Raw genomic sequence first — 14,214 nt, forward strand, 5'->3', positions numbered from 1 at the left:
TCGGTTAGCTCTCAATCCATGTGAATTGAGTGAGATTGGATGTCTTTGTATTTCAAACAAGTCAAATTTCTTCTGATTTTTTTAATCTCATCAAATCCATGTGTATTGGGAATAACCGAACAAGGTCTAAACAAGATTTGTTTAGGGCGATGCGTTCAGTCGAATTATAATTTAGCCTCTGTTAATTATAATCAGCATTCAGTCGAATTACGTTTCGCTTTTGGTATAGTATTTGCTGCCGTCTACACCAGCGGACGAATTTTGTGCTCCTATTTGGTGGTGATCGAGCAGCAGGCCAAGCGTGTGCCTTCAGCCTTCTTAAGGCCCCCACCGTTTTTTTTCCTTTGTTCTTTCTTCGCCCCCTCTCTGCCCCACGGCCACGGGGCGCGTCCCGGTCAGGGCTTGTTCGGTTAGGAAAGGATTGAAGGGGATTGGAGAGGATTAAATCTCTTCCTAGTCAAAAATGAATAGAAGGGGATTTAATCCCATTCAATCCCCTCCTATCCCCTTGCAACCGAACATGCCCTCAAGTGGCTCTGAACACTATCCTCGCCGGAGACCTTGATGGAGATGATAAAGGAGCTCCCATGGGCAATGGCCGTGAACTGACGTGTGATGGGAAGAAATAAAAGTCAGGTATATACGGAGGAGGAAAAAGAAAATATCCAGACATGTGCTAATCAACTCTGACTTTGGCATTTGTTATTTGGACCATCTAGTAAGGATTAGTCTGTGTCATAGTGTACAAATTCAGACAGCACTTGGAATCTTAAACAAAACCTCTTGCAAGATGAAGCAGATGAGTAGCAAGTTTCAACAAAGCTACTGCAGCGGTGCAGCTTCATTTGAGTACGTGACGTACGATGCTTGTGGCCTTTCTTCGCTTACACATGCATTGTTCAGCCGTTGGAACATTTGGATCCCCATCCAGGCTTACACATATACGTCTGGTTGAACAAAGGACAGTTCTTTCCTCCGACGGTATAGAGAGCAAGATAAACTTAGTAGTAGTATCATCTATTACTTTGATCATCAATCGTGTACGTTTTCAGGTGGAGCATGTGAATTCACTCCAAATAGAATTCGCTCCATGCTAGTGTTGAAAACGTAGTAAACATGACGGCGATATCAATTCGCGCGCAGCAGAACCCTAATTCTGAAGCAAAACGCATGACAAATTTGGTATAAAATGCATACCAACAGAAAGGATCAGGGCTACAAAGTAAACACTGTAGAAACAATAGAATCTAATAGATATAAAACGCTGTAGAAACAGTAGAATCCGATACGGATTAAAGTCAAACGAATCTCTACCTGCATACTACGTTTCTGCTCCCGCGCAAAATTATAAATAGCATTTGTACATCTCGTGTTCTCAACTTCAATCAAATTTGGACAAGAGTGGCACGTTGATCCAAGCACGAAATCTGTTGCCCACAGACCCCAAAAGCCCATTTCTTTCGCGTGTGAAAGAAGATCACTTTCAAGTTTCTACGTTGAAATCTGCTGTTCCCATTCTACGTGCGAACCTGCTGCGTAGCTGCCTTCTTCTTCTCCTCGTCCGCCGCTGCCGCCACCTCGCGGGACGCAGCGCCAGACCCGCCGCCGATCCCCTTAGCAGGAACGTCGTCGGCTTCAACGGCGGCCACGCGGTTCCCTCTCGCCCTCGTGATCGAGGACCAGGACGACACTTCTCCCAGTTCGGAGCTTACCGTTACCCTGGACGCCGAAAAGAAGGACAGCTTCCCGGAGAGCGTCCTCGCGAGAAGCAACTGCCATCTGGGCGTCCGGCCGAGCGGGGCGCTTCGTCCGCCGCGGCTGCTTCCTTCCCCGGCTCTTCGCCCGCGACGCAACTGCATGCTGTGGCTGTGCTCGCCCGCGGCGGCGACCATCTCCCTACGCACGTGCTCCGGCAGCCGCAGCGTGAAGCGCTCCAGGTCGCGGTCCAGCCGGACGGCGAGGGAGTGGCCCGTAGAGTGCGACCGGGCGAGCTGCGTCGGAACCGGCTTGCGCCCCGACCGCGACCGCCGCATGGCTCGCCGCTGGGTCCCTATCTGCTGCAGCTCCAGTGCCTCCTGCCTCCGCGCCTCTTCCTCCTGCTGGGTGATGACATCGATCACCACGGCGACCGGTAGCGGTCGTCCCTGCCCTAACACCGCAGTAGTCTCGCTGGAGATGCTGCTGGCCACTGGAATCGGCGGGACGAAGCTAGCGGGGTCTTCGTCGCTGCTGGTATCCTTGTAAGGGTCGAGGTTGCGGCGGCAGACGGGGCAGGTCACGTGGCTGGCGAGCCACTCGCCGATGCAGTCCGGGTGGAATGCGTGGCTGCACCTGGGCAAGAGCCTGAGGCGCTCCTCGTCCTCGAACTCGCTGAGGCACACCGCGCACTCGAGCGCGCTGCAGCCCTTGCCGACCCGCAGCGCCTTGGCCTCGGCGTACTTCATGGTGGGGAAGGCCTCGACCACGTCGGCGTCGAGGCCGCGCGGCCGCCGCTGCCTCCGCGACCGCGAGATGAAGGCGTCGAAGTTGGGCATGGCGCGGTGGTCGTAGTCGTCCGGCCTGGCCGCGTAGCTGCCGGTGCAGTGGCGGAGGTAGACGGTGAAGAAGGCGATGAAGACGAACACGGCGATGACGGCGGCCAGGAGCGCGATCATGGCCGTGCTGACGTGCACCTGGCCGTTGTCATCGTAGCTCGGCTGCGCGCTGGCTGCTGCGAGCGCGGACGCGAGCAGCGCGGCGAGCAGCGTGTGGCCGTGGCGAGGCATGTGCATCCTTTTTGTGCGCGGCGCGGCAGGCGGCGGTGCAGACGGCAGACGGCAGAGGCGAGGGCGGGTTGACTGGCCTGACTGCGCAGCATGCAGTGTGCTATATAGAGGGGGGTTGCATTTGATCCAAAAAGGTCAGGATCCCGCGGCGCTCGGCGGGTATCGCGGGAGGAAGCCGCTGGCAGTTTGGCTGGCCTAACGTACAGACCAGGTGTTCAGTTCGCAAGCAGCGACCGGGAAAGGGCCGTTTGGAGTTGGAAAGTCTTTGTGCAATCCTGAATTCAATCAGGAATTGGCTAGAGGGAGGGAGAATGCACATATCAGGTACAGTCTGGCCGCGGCCCGCGGGTGACGGGTCGTCCATTCTCCTGACAATTCCTATCAGAAACTAGAAATTTGAACTAACATGTCATTATTAAGATTGGCAACTATCACTTTTTTTACCCGTGGCATGGACATCAGACTTCAGAGCGCTTGATTTCTCCTACGACAATGACGCATGTTCCGTCAACGTCAGTCGAGACCCCGAGAGGACACGAGTACAGCAGATATGGCCCAGCCTGCCTGGCCAATGCAAGTAGTACGTGTGAGTATGCGCGCTGTCCAGCCGCGTAGCTGCCGCCACTCGGCTAGTGGGCCAGTGGCCGCGTGCGCAGCCAAACCGCTCGAGACGGCAAGCAAAGGGCCAGCAACATTTGCTCGCGCCTCGCGCGGACCTGGTAAAACAAAACCCGTCTGGGACACGGACCGCGAGAGGGACTCGTCCCCGCGCACGTCGGCGTGGACGCGCGCATGCGCGGACGACTTGTCGTGGGGGCCCCCCAAGCCGGCGTGCCGCCTCGTCCTCGTCCTCGTCCCGGCGTGCCGCCTCGACCTCGACGGTGCCAGGTGCACGGCGTTGAGGAGTGCAAGGCAGCGGCTCCGGCGGCACTGGGCGTGGGCGGTGCAACGGACAAACGGGAGAACATTGGCCCCAAGAGCGACGAGGTGTACGTGTCGCGACGATGTAGTGTAGGACTGTAGGTACGTGTACGTACACGCAGATCGGTGGATCGTGAAGTGTTTTGACGTTTGTGTCTGTACAGTTGTAAATGTATGGCAACTCCACTACTGTACTTCCACGCATAATTGTCTCGATTCCACGTCCGATCCCTCGGGTTTCGGCGTCTCCGGAGAGTTCTGTTGTTGACCTGTGGATCACGTAACGTGCGCGGAAACGGGTTCCCCGATCTGGAGCGCTCGTTGAATTCCGTCATCTTATGAGCAGATTGACGGCGACCCAACGGAGTATTAAATGAAACCAATCTTTTAAATGAAATCAATCTAGATTCTAGGACTTAAGCTGGAATCTGCATATGCACGGAACGGCAGGCCGCAGACGACGACCAGGCATCATCATGGATGATGTCAGAGCAGATTTCGTAGCGGACGATGTAAGAGCATTGCTCATTTATGTGTTTATTTTTTTTGCTCGTCTACAGTTGCTTGCCGTAATTCTAATTCTAATAATCATTATTTAGGCATAAAACAATTGAGCTAATATGATTTTATATAGAATACTAGACAGTTGCACGTGCATTACTACGGTTGTTATATATCATATAAATATGTATTGATATAATTATTCAAATATAATTATTGTTTATTTCTAAACACTAAGTTACGTGCGGTCTGATGGTTAGCTTCAAATTTTAGGAGAGGGAGTCGTTGATTCGAGTGCCCACTCTACACTAGTTTTTATACGGTGTAATAGCTGCGCGGGCGGGGTCCGGTGCTAGCCATGCACAGTAGTTGACGAGAGCGTTGCGCGGGGCATGGGGCCTACAGGACACGGCACCGAGGCGGCGGGTCGTGGTAGCGTCTGGCACCCACATTAGAGCATCTCCAACGGTGTGATCTATCAAAATGACCTATAATTTAAAAATGAGTAAATTTTATTGAATTTAGGGCACCAATAAAATATTATGCTCCAATACTAAAGTCCTAAACATATATTATAGGGCAGCCCACTACGGTGTAGTAATATTTGAGGCACTTGAGAGAGTGCCCTGTAATTTGTTTACTGGATTTTATTAAATGAGACACTGTTGAAGTAGTTTTTGCTGTCTAGAGCCCTATATTTCAATTTGAGGCACTAGTTTAAGGTATTGTTGAAGATGCTCTTAGGTTTTTAATAGAGTAGTATAGACGTTGCAATGAATAACGATGTATCTTATCGATAAAGACTTCCTGATAGATTATGATCTTTGATGGACTTTTGTTACACGAGAATAGAAGTTGCAATGAATGAGCGCCTAGAGCGATGAATCATATCTGAAGTGTATACAAGTTATTTGTTTTGCACAACTATATATATTGTGGTGTAAGATAGAAAATTATAGCACCCTAACCTCATTCATCTTCATTATTCCAGATGAGCAATGAGACACATATCTTGAAGATTGTGTTAGGAATAACGACTTTGACAGATGTCACCGTGTTAGGGGAGCTGTCACACCCGGTTTTAGAAGGCAAACCGAATGCGAACCATGTACGTGCCAGGATCAGTTATTCACGTACACATCAGTTACATAACATGGACATCATCACACAGTGCTCAAAATAGTATTAAGAAGGGAAATAGTCGATTACATCATACGTCTGAGACGTCCATATAGTTCTTGCAATAAATCAAAGTGCGGAAAAGAAACGTAGATAACCGCGGCCTTCACAGGCAGCCGACTGGGGGTTGCTGCTAACCCACACCTAGAACTCGTCGTAGTCTTGGAACTCCTGGAAGTCTCCTTCCACAGCTTCATCTTCGCCTGAGCAGTGGTTGCAATGCTGACAACCTGGGGATGGGGGGGTTTGGTGTGTAGAGCAAGGGTGAGTACACATCAACATACTCAGCAAGTATTCTGTTTGGCTGTAGTGGACTAGCTGTATGTGGGGATAAGTCAAGCAGTTGCTTTTAGTTGGTCAGATTATTACTTACTAGTAGAAAGCCAAGTTTTAGCATTAACCCAAGTTATTAACCCAAACGTACTCCTTTCCAAACGGAAAGAGTACCACTTACCAGCACCATAGTCATGACCAAAACCATCAATCTCATAACCACCTGTACCAAAGTATCTCTGATCAAGTACCACTAATCACTGGAGCTCCCTTGGCCGCTCATAACCGCGAGCACGGCTGATATATCAGTTTTCAAACACTCTGCAGAGGTTGTGCACTTTACCCACAAGCCGTGATTCCCATTCTGCCCGGAGATCATGACTCTCCATTGATCACTACCAAGGTGACCCAGCAGGGCATCACTACGTAGCCTTTACAAAGATTCCCCGGGGCTGTAGCCACCCGTTAGGTTTCCTAAATGCACCGCACTCCTCCCCAAGGGGCGAACCCAAACTTGGCAGAGCGAGCCGCATACACCGAGCCCCATTGACGGCACGACGGCTAAGTGAACTACACCCTGGATCCTCTAATTATTCAGCTAAGGGCATCCCATTCCACCCTCATGGTTGCACTGTTTTCCCGGGCGGTCATCCATAGAACAGGTCCTTACGGAGAGGCACTCGAGAAACCGCTCGAGCCCCCTTGAAGACCACAAGTACAACATCATAATAAGGGAAGGGAAAACAGCGTGTCATAGATAATCTCATCATGTTCATTGATTAGAGTTTGAGCAATAGCATAAAGCTAAACAATAATAATCCAACCCAAATAGGTAAACAAGGACATGGATCACAAAAGCTAGTCAATCCTTAGGCATAAATGTGTAAAGCGGGAGGTGAATTAAATAATGAATAGGACAGAGATTATCTATGATACGCTGTTTTCCCTTCCCTTATTATGATGTTGTACTTGTGGTCTTCAAGGGGGCTCGAGCGGTTTCTCGAGTGCCTCTCCGTAAGGACCTGTTCTATGGATGACCGCCCGGGAAAACAGTGCAACCATGAGGGTGGAATGGGATGCCCTTAGCTGAATAATTAGAGGATCCGGGGTGTAGTTCACTTAGCCGTCGTGCCGTCAATGAGGCTCGGTGTATGCGGCTCGCTCTGCCAAGTTTGGGTTCGCCCCTTGGGGAGGAGTGCGGTGCATTTAGGAAACCTAACGGGTGGCTACAGCCCCGGGGAATCTTTGTAAAGGCTACGTAGTGATGCCCTGCTGGGTCACCTTGGTAGTGATCAATGGAGAGTCATGATCTCCGGGCAGAATGGGAATCACGGCTTATGGGTAAAGTGCACAACCTCTGCAGAGTGTTTGAAAACTGATATATCAGCCGTGCTCGCGGTTATGAGCGGCCAAGGGAGCTCCAGTGATTAGTGGTACTTGATCAGAGATACTTTGGTACAGGTGGTTATGAGATTGATGGTTTTGGTTATGACTATGGTGCTGGTAAGTGGTACTCTTTCCGTTTGGAAAGGAGTACATTTGGGTTAATAACTTGGGTTAGTGCTAAAACCTGACTTTCTATTAGTAAATAATAATATGACCAACTAAAAGCAACTGCTTGACTTATCCCCACATAAAGCTAGTCCACTACAGCCAAACAGGATACTTGCTGAGTATGTTGATGTGTACTCACCCTTGCTCTACACACCAAACCCCCCCATCCCCAGGTTGTCAGCATTGCAACCACTGCTCAGGCGAAGATGAAGCTGTGGAAGGAGACTTCCAGGAGTTCCAAGACTATGACGAGTTCTAGGTGTGGGTTAGCGGCAACCCCCAGTCGGCTGCCTGTGAAGGCCGCGATTATCTACGTTTCTTTTCCGCACTTTGATTTATTATAAGGACTATATGGACGTCTCAGACGTATGATGTAATCAACTATCATTTCCCTTTTAATACTATTTGAGCACTGTGTGATGATGTCCATGTTATGTAACTGCTGTGTACGTGAATAACTGATCCTGGCACGTACATGGTTCGCATTCGGTTTGCCTTCTAAAACCGGGTGTGACATAAGTGGTATCAAAGCCGTGCTGACTGTAGGACCGCTAACCTAGAATAGAATGGTCGTTCTAAGGACTATAGACCTCTGTCCCTGCCTTGACTTTGATATCCCTTCAAAAGTTGGTCATACCGACCACACCTATGTTCTACTATATAATATACCTTGCTGAAAATCATGTTTTATTCTAATCCTTCATTTACTTATGATTCATTATTTGCTGGTCATATTAATTCTGTTCTCACCCTTTTGCTTGCGATGTCTTTTGTAGATGGCTCAACTTAGACACACTGCACGAAAGTCCGTCATCCCCTTCTTACCCTCCCGCCTTGCTGAGCGTCCGCTTCGCTGTCCCGTGGCCGGACAGTCCAGCCACTTGGAGAGACTACACCACCGCCTGCGTGAGGAGCAGGAACGTCGACGACAGGAGCAGCAGGGCTCTTCTTTCTCGCTCCAACATGAGATAGAGTCTGTGAGGAGCTGCTCCCCTGTGCTTCCTTTGGAGGCGCCCCCTGCACCACCACTGGGCGCCCCAGCTTCTGGAGTAGCTGCTGGAGGAGACCCAGACGACGGAGATGGCGACGACAGCTCGAGCCATGACACCGACTTCTCTGCTAACCCTGAGCCGGAAGGATGGGTTGCTCGACCCATCACTCGCGACGCTGCTCGCGGGTGTCACTTCCACGATGCGCTCGACACCCTGCTACGTCGGACATTTAACCGGCATACTTGGTCCGTCGAGTATCGCTGTGTGGTCTACCAGCACAGTCGCGGGGTCTACCCGGACCGCTGGGAGGCAACCTGCTTGGTGCGCTGCCCGGAGAACAATCTCCAGGGTGCGGAGGCCTGCTCAGAGCACTATTCTATCTCTGAGCGGGACTCAGCTGAGGCAGCCATGCAAGATGCTGCACGGCGTGCGCTTTCGCACTACTGCTCGGTTTTCGGTGGGGTAGCTGACGGTCTTGACCTGAAGTATTACCCCCGCCGTCCATCTGGCAGCACAGGAGGCGTGATTGTCTCACCTGTCGGTGAGGGCAATCCTAGGTTGAGCAGCACAGTCAACCTAGCCGCCGTGCTAAACACGGAGCTGGACCATGCACTAGATGAGCTGAGTAGGGCTCGTGCTGAGATCGCCCTGCTGCGGGCTGAGCGCGCGGAACGTCGTCACCTGGATGGTGGTTCCCCCGCTCCCGTCGGGACTCAGCACCCGTACCGCTCACCTCAGCGTGGACACCAGTCTTATGGCAATCCCGACTACAAGACCAAGATAACTCTAGAACCATAGATCGTTAGAGTTGGATCTTGTAATTAATACGAAATATATACATAGAAGCTTCAGTCTTAGCGTTAGTATCGGTCTTAGTTAGTCTTAGTTAGACAGGGTAGTTTGCTATATCCTGTGCATCTATGTTTGTCATGATGAACTATGTTTGGTTTGGATCTTTGTAATGACTGTCACCAGAGTGTGGGTATCCCCCGCATTTTGGTTTACCTATTATGTTAATGGAGTTAGTTATATAGTTGGGAAACCTTTTATTCCACTCTCCTCTTTATCTGAGAAGCTGTGTGGTCTGTGTTGGAGATCAGTGAAGATGCTCATCTGTTCAGTGCTGTTGAAGAATTCTATACTCTTTTCTTATGCTACAAGATTTGCCAGATCAGTTCTGATGTGTGGTTGCATTCTGCAGATGTCAGAGAACAGGCGCAGAGGAGGAAGGCGTGCTCAGCAGGAGCGAGCCGCTCAACAGGAGGAGGTGCCCCAGCAGCAGCACCTGCCGCCCCCGCCCCCGATGTCCATCGAGCAGATGTTTCTGATGCAGACTCAGGCAGTTCAAGCCATCGGTCAGACTTTGGCCGCTATTCAGCAGCAGCAGCAACAGCAGCAGCAGGCCCCACCTCAGCCTCAGATGCCTCAGATGCCTCAGATGCCCAGAGACAAGCGTGCTGAATTCATGAGAGGTCATCCACCAACGTTCGCTCATTTTTCTGACCCCATGGATGCTGAAGACTGGCTGCGCACTGTGGAGCGGGAGTTGCATACCGCTCAGTGCGATGACAGGGAGAAGGTTCTGTATGGTCCCCGTCTGTTGAGAGGAGCAGCCCAATCATGGTGGGAGTCTTACCTCGCCACCCATGCCCACCCTGACGCCATCACTTGGGAAGAGTTCAGAGGTAGCTTTCGTCAGTACCATGTTCCCGCAGGTCTGATGACTGTGAAGAAGGAGGAGTTCCTGGCCCTCAAGCAAGGGCCATCGTCTGTCAATGAGTACCGGGACAGGTTTCTGCAGTTGTCTCGCTATGCTCCTGAAGATGTCAACACCGACGCCAAGCGACAGTACCGTTTCCTGAGAGGCTTGGTTGACCCTCTGCAGTACCAACTGATGAATCACACCTTCCCGACATTCCAGCACCTGATTGACAGAGCAATCATGACGGAGAGGAAGCGTAAGGAGATGGAGGATCGTAAGCGTAAGATCAGTGGACCCCAGCCTGGAAGCAGCAATCGTCCTCATTTCTCAGGCAATCAACCTCAGCAGTTCAGGCAGAACCAGCGTCCACCTCAGCAGCATCAGTAGTTTCAAAGGCAGTATCCTCAGCACCAGTACCAGAACCGTCAGAGCAATCAGTCAGGAGGTCAATTTCAGAGGCAGAATCAGCAGGCACCTCGTCTTCCTACCCCAACAACCCAGCAGAACAGTCAGGCAGCATCAGCTCAGGTTGGAAACAGAGCATGTTTCCACTTGGAGAGCAAGGCCACTGGGTGATGCAATGTCCGAAGAAGGCAGCCCAGCAGCAGTCAGGCCCCAATGCCCCAGCGAAGCAGAATGTGCCTCAGCCTGGAGCAGGCAATCGCTCTCAGCCGCGCTATAATCATGGAAGGCTGAACCACTTGGAGGCTGAAGCAGTTCAGGAGACCCCCGGCATGATAGTAGTTATGTTCCCAGTCGACTCCCATATTGCAGAAGTGTTATTTGATACTGGAGCAACACATTCTTTCATTACTGCATCATGGGTAGAAGCATATAATCTTCCAATCACTACCATGTCAACCCCCATTCAAATTGACTCAGCCGGTGGTAGAATTCGAGCCGATAGCATTTGTTTGAATATAAGTGTGGAAATAAGGGGGATAGCGTTTCCCGCTAACCTTATAGTAATGGGTACTCAGGGAATAGATGTCATCCTAGGGATGAATTGGCTAGATAAGTATCAGGCAATTATCAGTTGTGATAAAAGGACAATCAAGTTGGTGTCCCCACTAGGAGAGGAAGTGGTGACCGAGTTAGTCCCGCCTGAGCCAAAGAAAGGAAGTTGTTATCAGATGGCTGTTGATAGCGGTGAAGCAGACCCAATCGAGAGTATCAAGGTTGTGTCCGAGTTCCCAGATGTGTTTCCAAAGGACTTACCGGGTATGCCACCAGAGCGGAAAGTTGAGTTTGCCATAGAGCTTCTTCCTGGAACCGCCCCTATCTTCAAGAGAGCTTACAGAATATCTGGACCAGAGTTGGTTGAGCTTAAAAAGCAGATTGATGAGCTGTCAGAGAAAGGTTACATCCGGCCAAGCACCTCGCCTTGGGCCGCCCCTGTCCTGTTTGTGGAGAAGAAAGATGGCACCAAGAGGATGTGTATCGATTACCGAGCTTTAAATGAAGTCATGATCAAGAACAAGTATCCCTTGCCCAGAATAGAAGATCTGTTCGACCAGTTGAGAGGAGCCAGTGTGTTCTCCAAGATTGATCTGAGGTCAGGTTATCATCAGCTCAGGATCCGACCTTCGGACATTCCGAAGACAGCATTCATTACCAAGTTTGTTTTGTATGAGTTCACGGTGATGTCTTTTGGTTTGACCAATGCGCCAGCGTTCTTCATGAACTTGATGAACAATGTATTCATGGATTACCTTGATAAGTTTGTGGTGGTATTCATTGATGACATTCTGGTTTATTCTCATAGCGAAGAAGAGCATGCAGATCATTTGAGGATGGTATTGCAGAGATTGCGAGAGCACCAGTTGTATGCGAAGTTGAGCAAGTGTGAGTTCTGGATCAGTGAAGTCCTGTTCTTGGGTCACATAATCAACAAAGAAGGATTGGCTGTGGATCCGAAGAAAGTGGCAGACATTTTGAACTGGAAAGCGCCAACAGATGCTCGAGGAATCAAGAGTTTCATTGGAATGGCCGGATATTATCGGCGATTCATTGAAGGGTTTTCGAAGATTGCGAAACCAATGACAGCATTGCTAGGCAACAAGGTTGAGTTCAAGTGGACCCAGAAATGTCAAGAGGCCTTTGAAGCGCTGAAAGAAAAGTTGACTACAGCGCCTGTCCTAGTCTTGCCTGATGTGCACAAGCCCTTCTCGGTGTATTGTGATGCTTGTTACACAGGTTTGGGATGCGTGTTGATGCAAGAGGGAAGAGTTGTGGCTTACTCGTCCCGACAGTTGAAGGTTCATGAGAAAAATTACCCAATCCATGATCTAGAGTTGGCAGCAGTGGTTCACGCACTGAAGTCATGGAGGCACTATTTGTATGGACAGAAATGCGATGTTTACACAGACCACAAGAGTCTGAAGTACATATTCACTCAGTCAGAGTTGAACATGAGGCAACGAAGATGGTTAGAGTTGATCAAAGATTATGAGTTGGAGATTCATTACCATCTAGGCAAAGCGAACGTAGTGGCAGATGCTTTGAGCAGAAAGAGTCAAGTCAATCTGATGGTCGCTCGTCCGATGCCCTATGAGTTGGCCAAAGAGTTCGACAGGTTGAGTCTCGGATTTTTGAACAATTCGCGAGGAGTCACAGTTGAGTTGGAACCTACCTTGGAGCGCGAAATCAAAGAAGCGCAGAAGAATGATGAGAAAATCAGTGAGATCCGGCGACTGATTCGAGATGGCAGAGGCAAAGATTTTCGAGAAGATGCAGAAGGCGTGATATGGTTCAAAGACCGCTTGTGTGTTCCCAATGTCCAGTTCATTCGGGAGTTGATTCTTAAGGAAGCTCATGAGACAGCCTATTCGATTCACCCTGGCAGTGAAAAGATGTATCAGGATCTGAAGAAGAAATTCTGGTGGTACGGAATGAAGAGGGAAATCGCAGAGCATGTGGCTATGTGCGATAGTTGCCGAAGAATTAAGGCAGAGCACCAGAGACCTGCTGGATTGTTGCAACCGTTGCAGATCCCTCAGTGGAAATGGGATGAAATTGGGATGGATTTCATAGTCGGATTGCCTCGCACTCGAGTCGGCTACGATTCCATTTGGGTAGTGGTGGACCGCTTGACCAAGTCAGCCCACTTCATACCTGTCAAGACCAACTACAGCAGTGCAGTGTTGGCAGAATTGTATATGTCTCGGATCGTTTGTCTTCATGGTGTGCCAAAGAAGATAGTGTCAGACAGAGGAACACAGTTCACCTCTCATTTCTGGCAGCAGTTGCATGAAGCTTTGGGCACGCATCTGAATTTCAGTTCAGCTTATCATCCGCAGACAGATGGCCAGACCGAAAGGACCAATCAAATTCTTGAAGATATGTTGAGAGCCTGTGCGTTGCAAGATCAGTCCGGATGGGATAAGAGATTGCCTTATGCAGAGTTTTCCTATAACAACAGTTACCAGGCCAGTTTGAAGATGTCACCATTTCAGGCGCTTTATGGAAGGAGTTGTAGAACTCCGTTGCAATGGGATCAGCCCGGAGAAAAGCAAGTGTTTGGGCCAGACATTTTGCTTGAAGCCGAAGAGAACATCAAGATGGTCCGAGAGAATCTGAAGATAGCACAATCGAGGCAGCGAAGCTATGCAGACACAAGAAGAAGAGAGCTGAGTTTCGAAGTCGGAGACTTTGTCTATCTGAAAGTGTCACCGATCAGAGGAGTCAGAAGATTCGGAGTGAAAGGCAAGCTAGCACCCCGCTACATTGGTCCGTATCAGATTCTTGCAAGACGTGGAGAAGTGGCCTATCAGCTTAGTTTGCCAGAGAATTTGTCTGCTGTGCATGATGTCTTTCATGTGTCTCAGTTGAAGAAGTGCTTGCGTGTGCCAGAAGAGCAGTTGCCAGTGGAAGGTCTTGAAGTCCAGGAGGACTTGACCTACGTTGAGAAGCCAGTGCAAATCCTTGAGGTTGCAGACAGAGTCACCCGAAGGAAGACCATCAGAATGTGCAAAGTCAAATGGAATCATCACTCTGAGGAAGAAGCAACCTGGGAGCGTGAAGATGATCTGATGGCTAAATACCCTGAGCTCTTTGCTAGCCAACCCTGAATCTCGAGGGCGAGATTCTTTTAAGGGGGATAGGTTTGTAACGCCCTGAATTTGGGGGTAGAATTTTTTCTTCTTTTCTCTCACCAAATTTGGGCGTTACTCTCTTTTCTCTTTCCCCGTTTGCTCCTTCTTCCCAATTTCAAACCAGTATAGCGGCAGGTGTCCGTGTCATGTATAAACCAAAACCTAAGTGTCATGGGTGTTGCATCATGCCGAAGCACATTTCTTTGTCTGATGTTGAGTGTTCGTCTCGTTCC

General features: G+C 49.9%; 1 protein-coding gene across 1 annotated transcript; it reads right to left on the bottom strand.

Annotated features, from left to right (window-relative positions):
* Positions 1 to 1,172: 1,172 nt before the first annotated feature.
* On the bottom strand, positions 1,173 to 2,821 carry LOC100274527 (putative RING zinc finger domain superfamily protein). Its single transcript, NM_001148884.2, has one exon. The coding sequence runs from the start codon at positions 2,769 to 2,771 to the stop codon at positions 1,518 to 1,520; it is 1,254 nt and encodes a 417-aa protein (NP_001142356.2). The 5' UTR covers positions 2,772 to 2,821; the 3' UTR covers positions 1,173 to 1,517.
* Positions 2,822 to 14,214: the final 11,393 nt, after the last annotated feature.

This window comes from Zea mays, chromosome 4, assembly GCF_902167145.1.
Source record: "Zea mays cultivar B73 chromosome 4, Zm-B73-REFERENCE-NAM-5.0, whole genome shotgun sequence".
Taxonomy (NCBI): Eukaryota; Viridiplantae; Streptophyta; class Magnoliopsida; order Poales; family Poaceae; genus Zea; species Zea mays.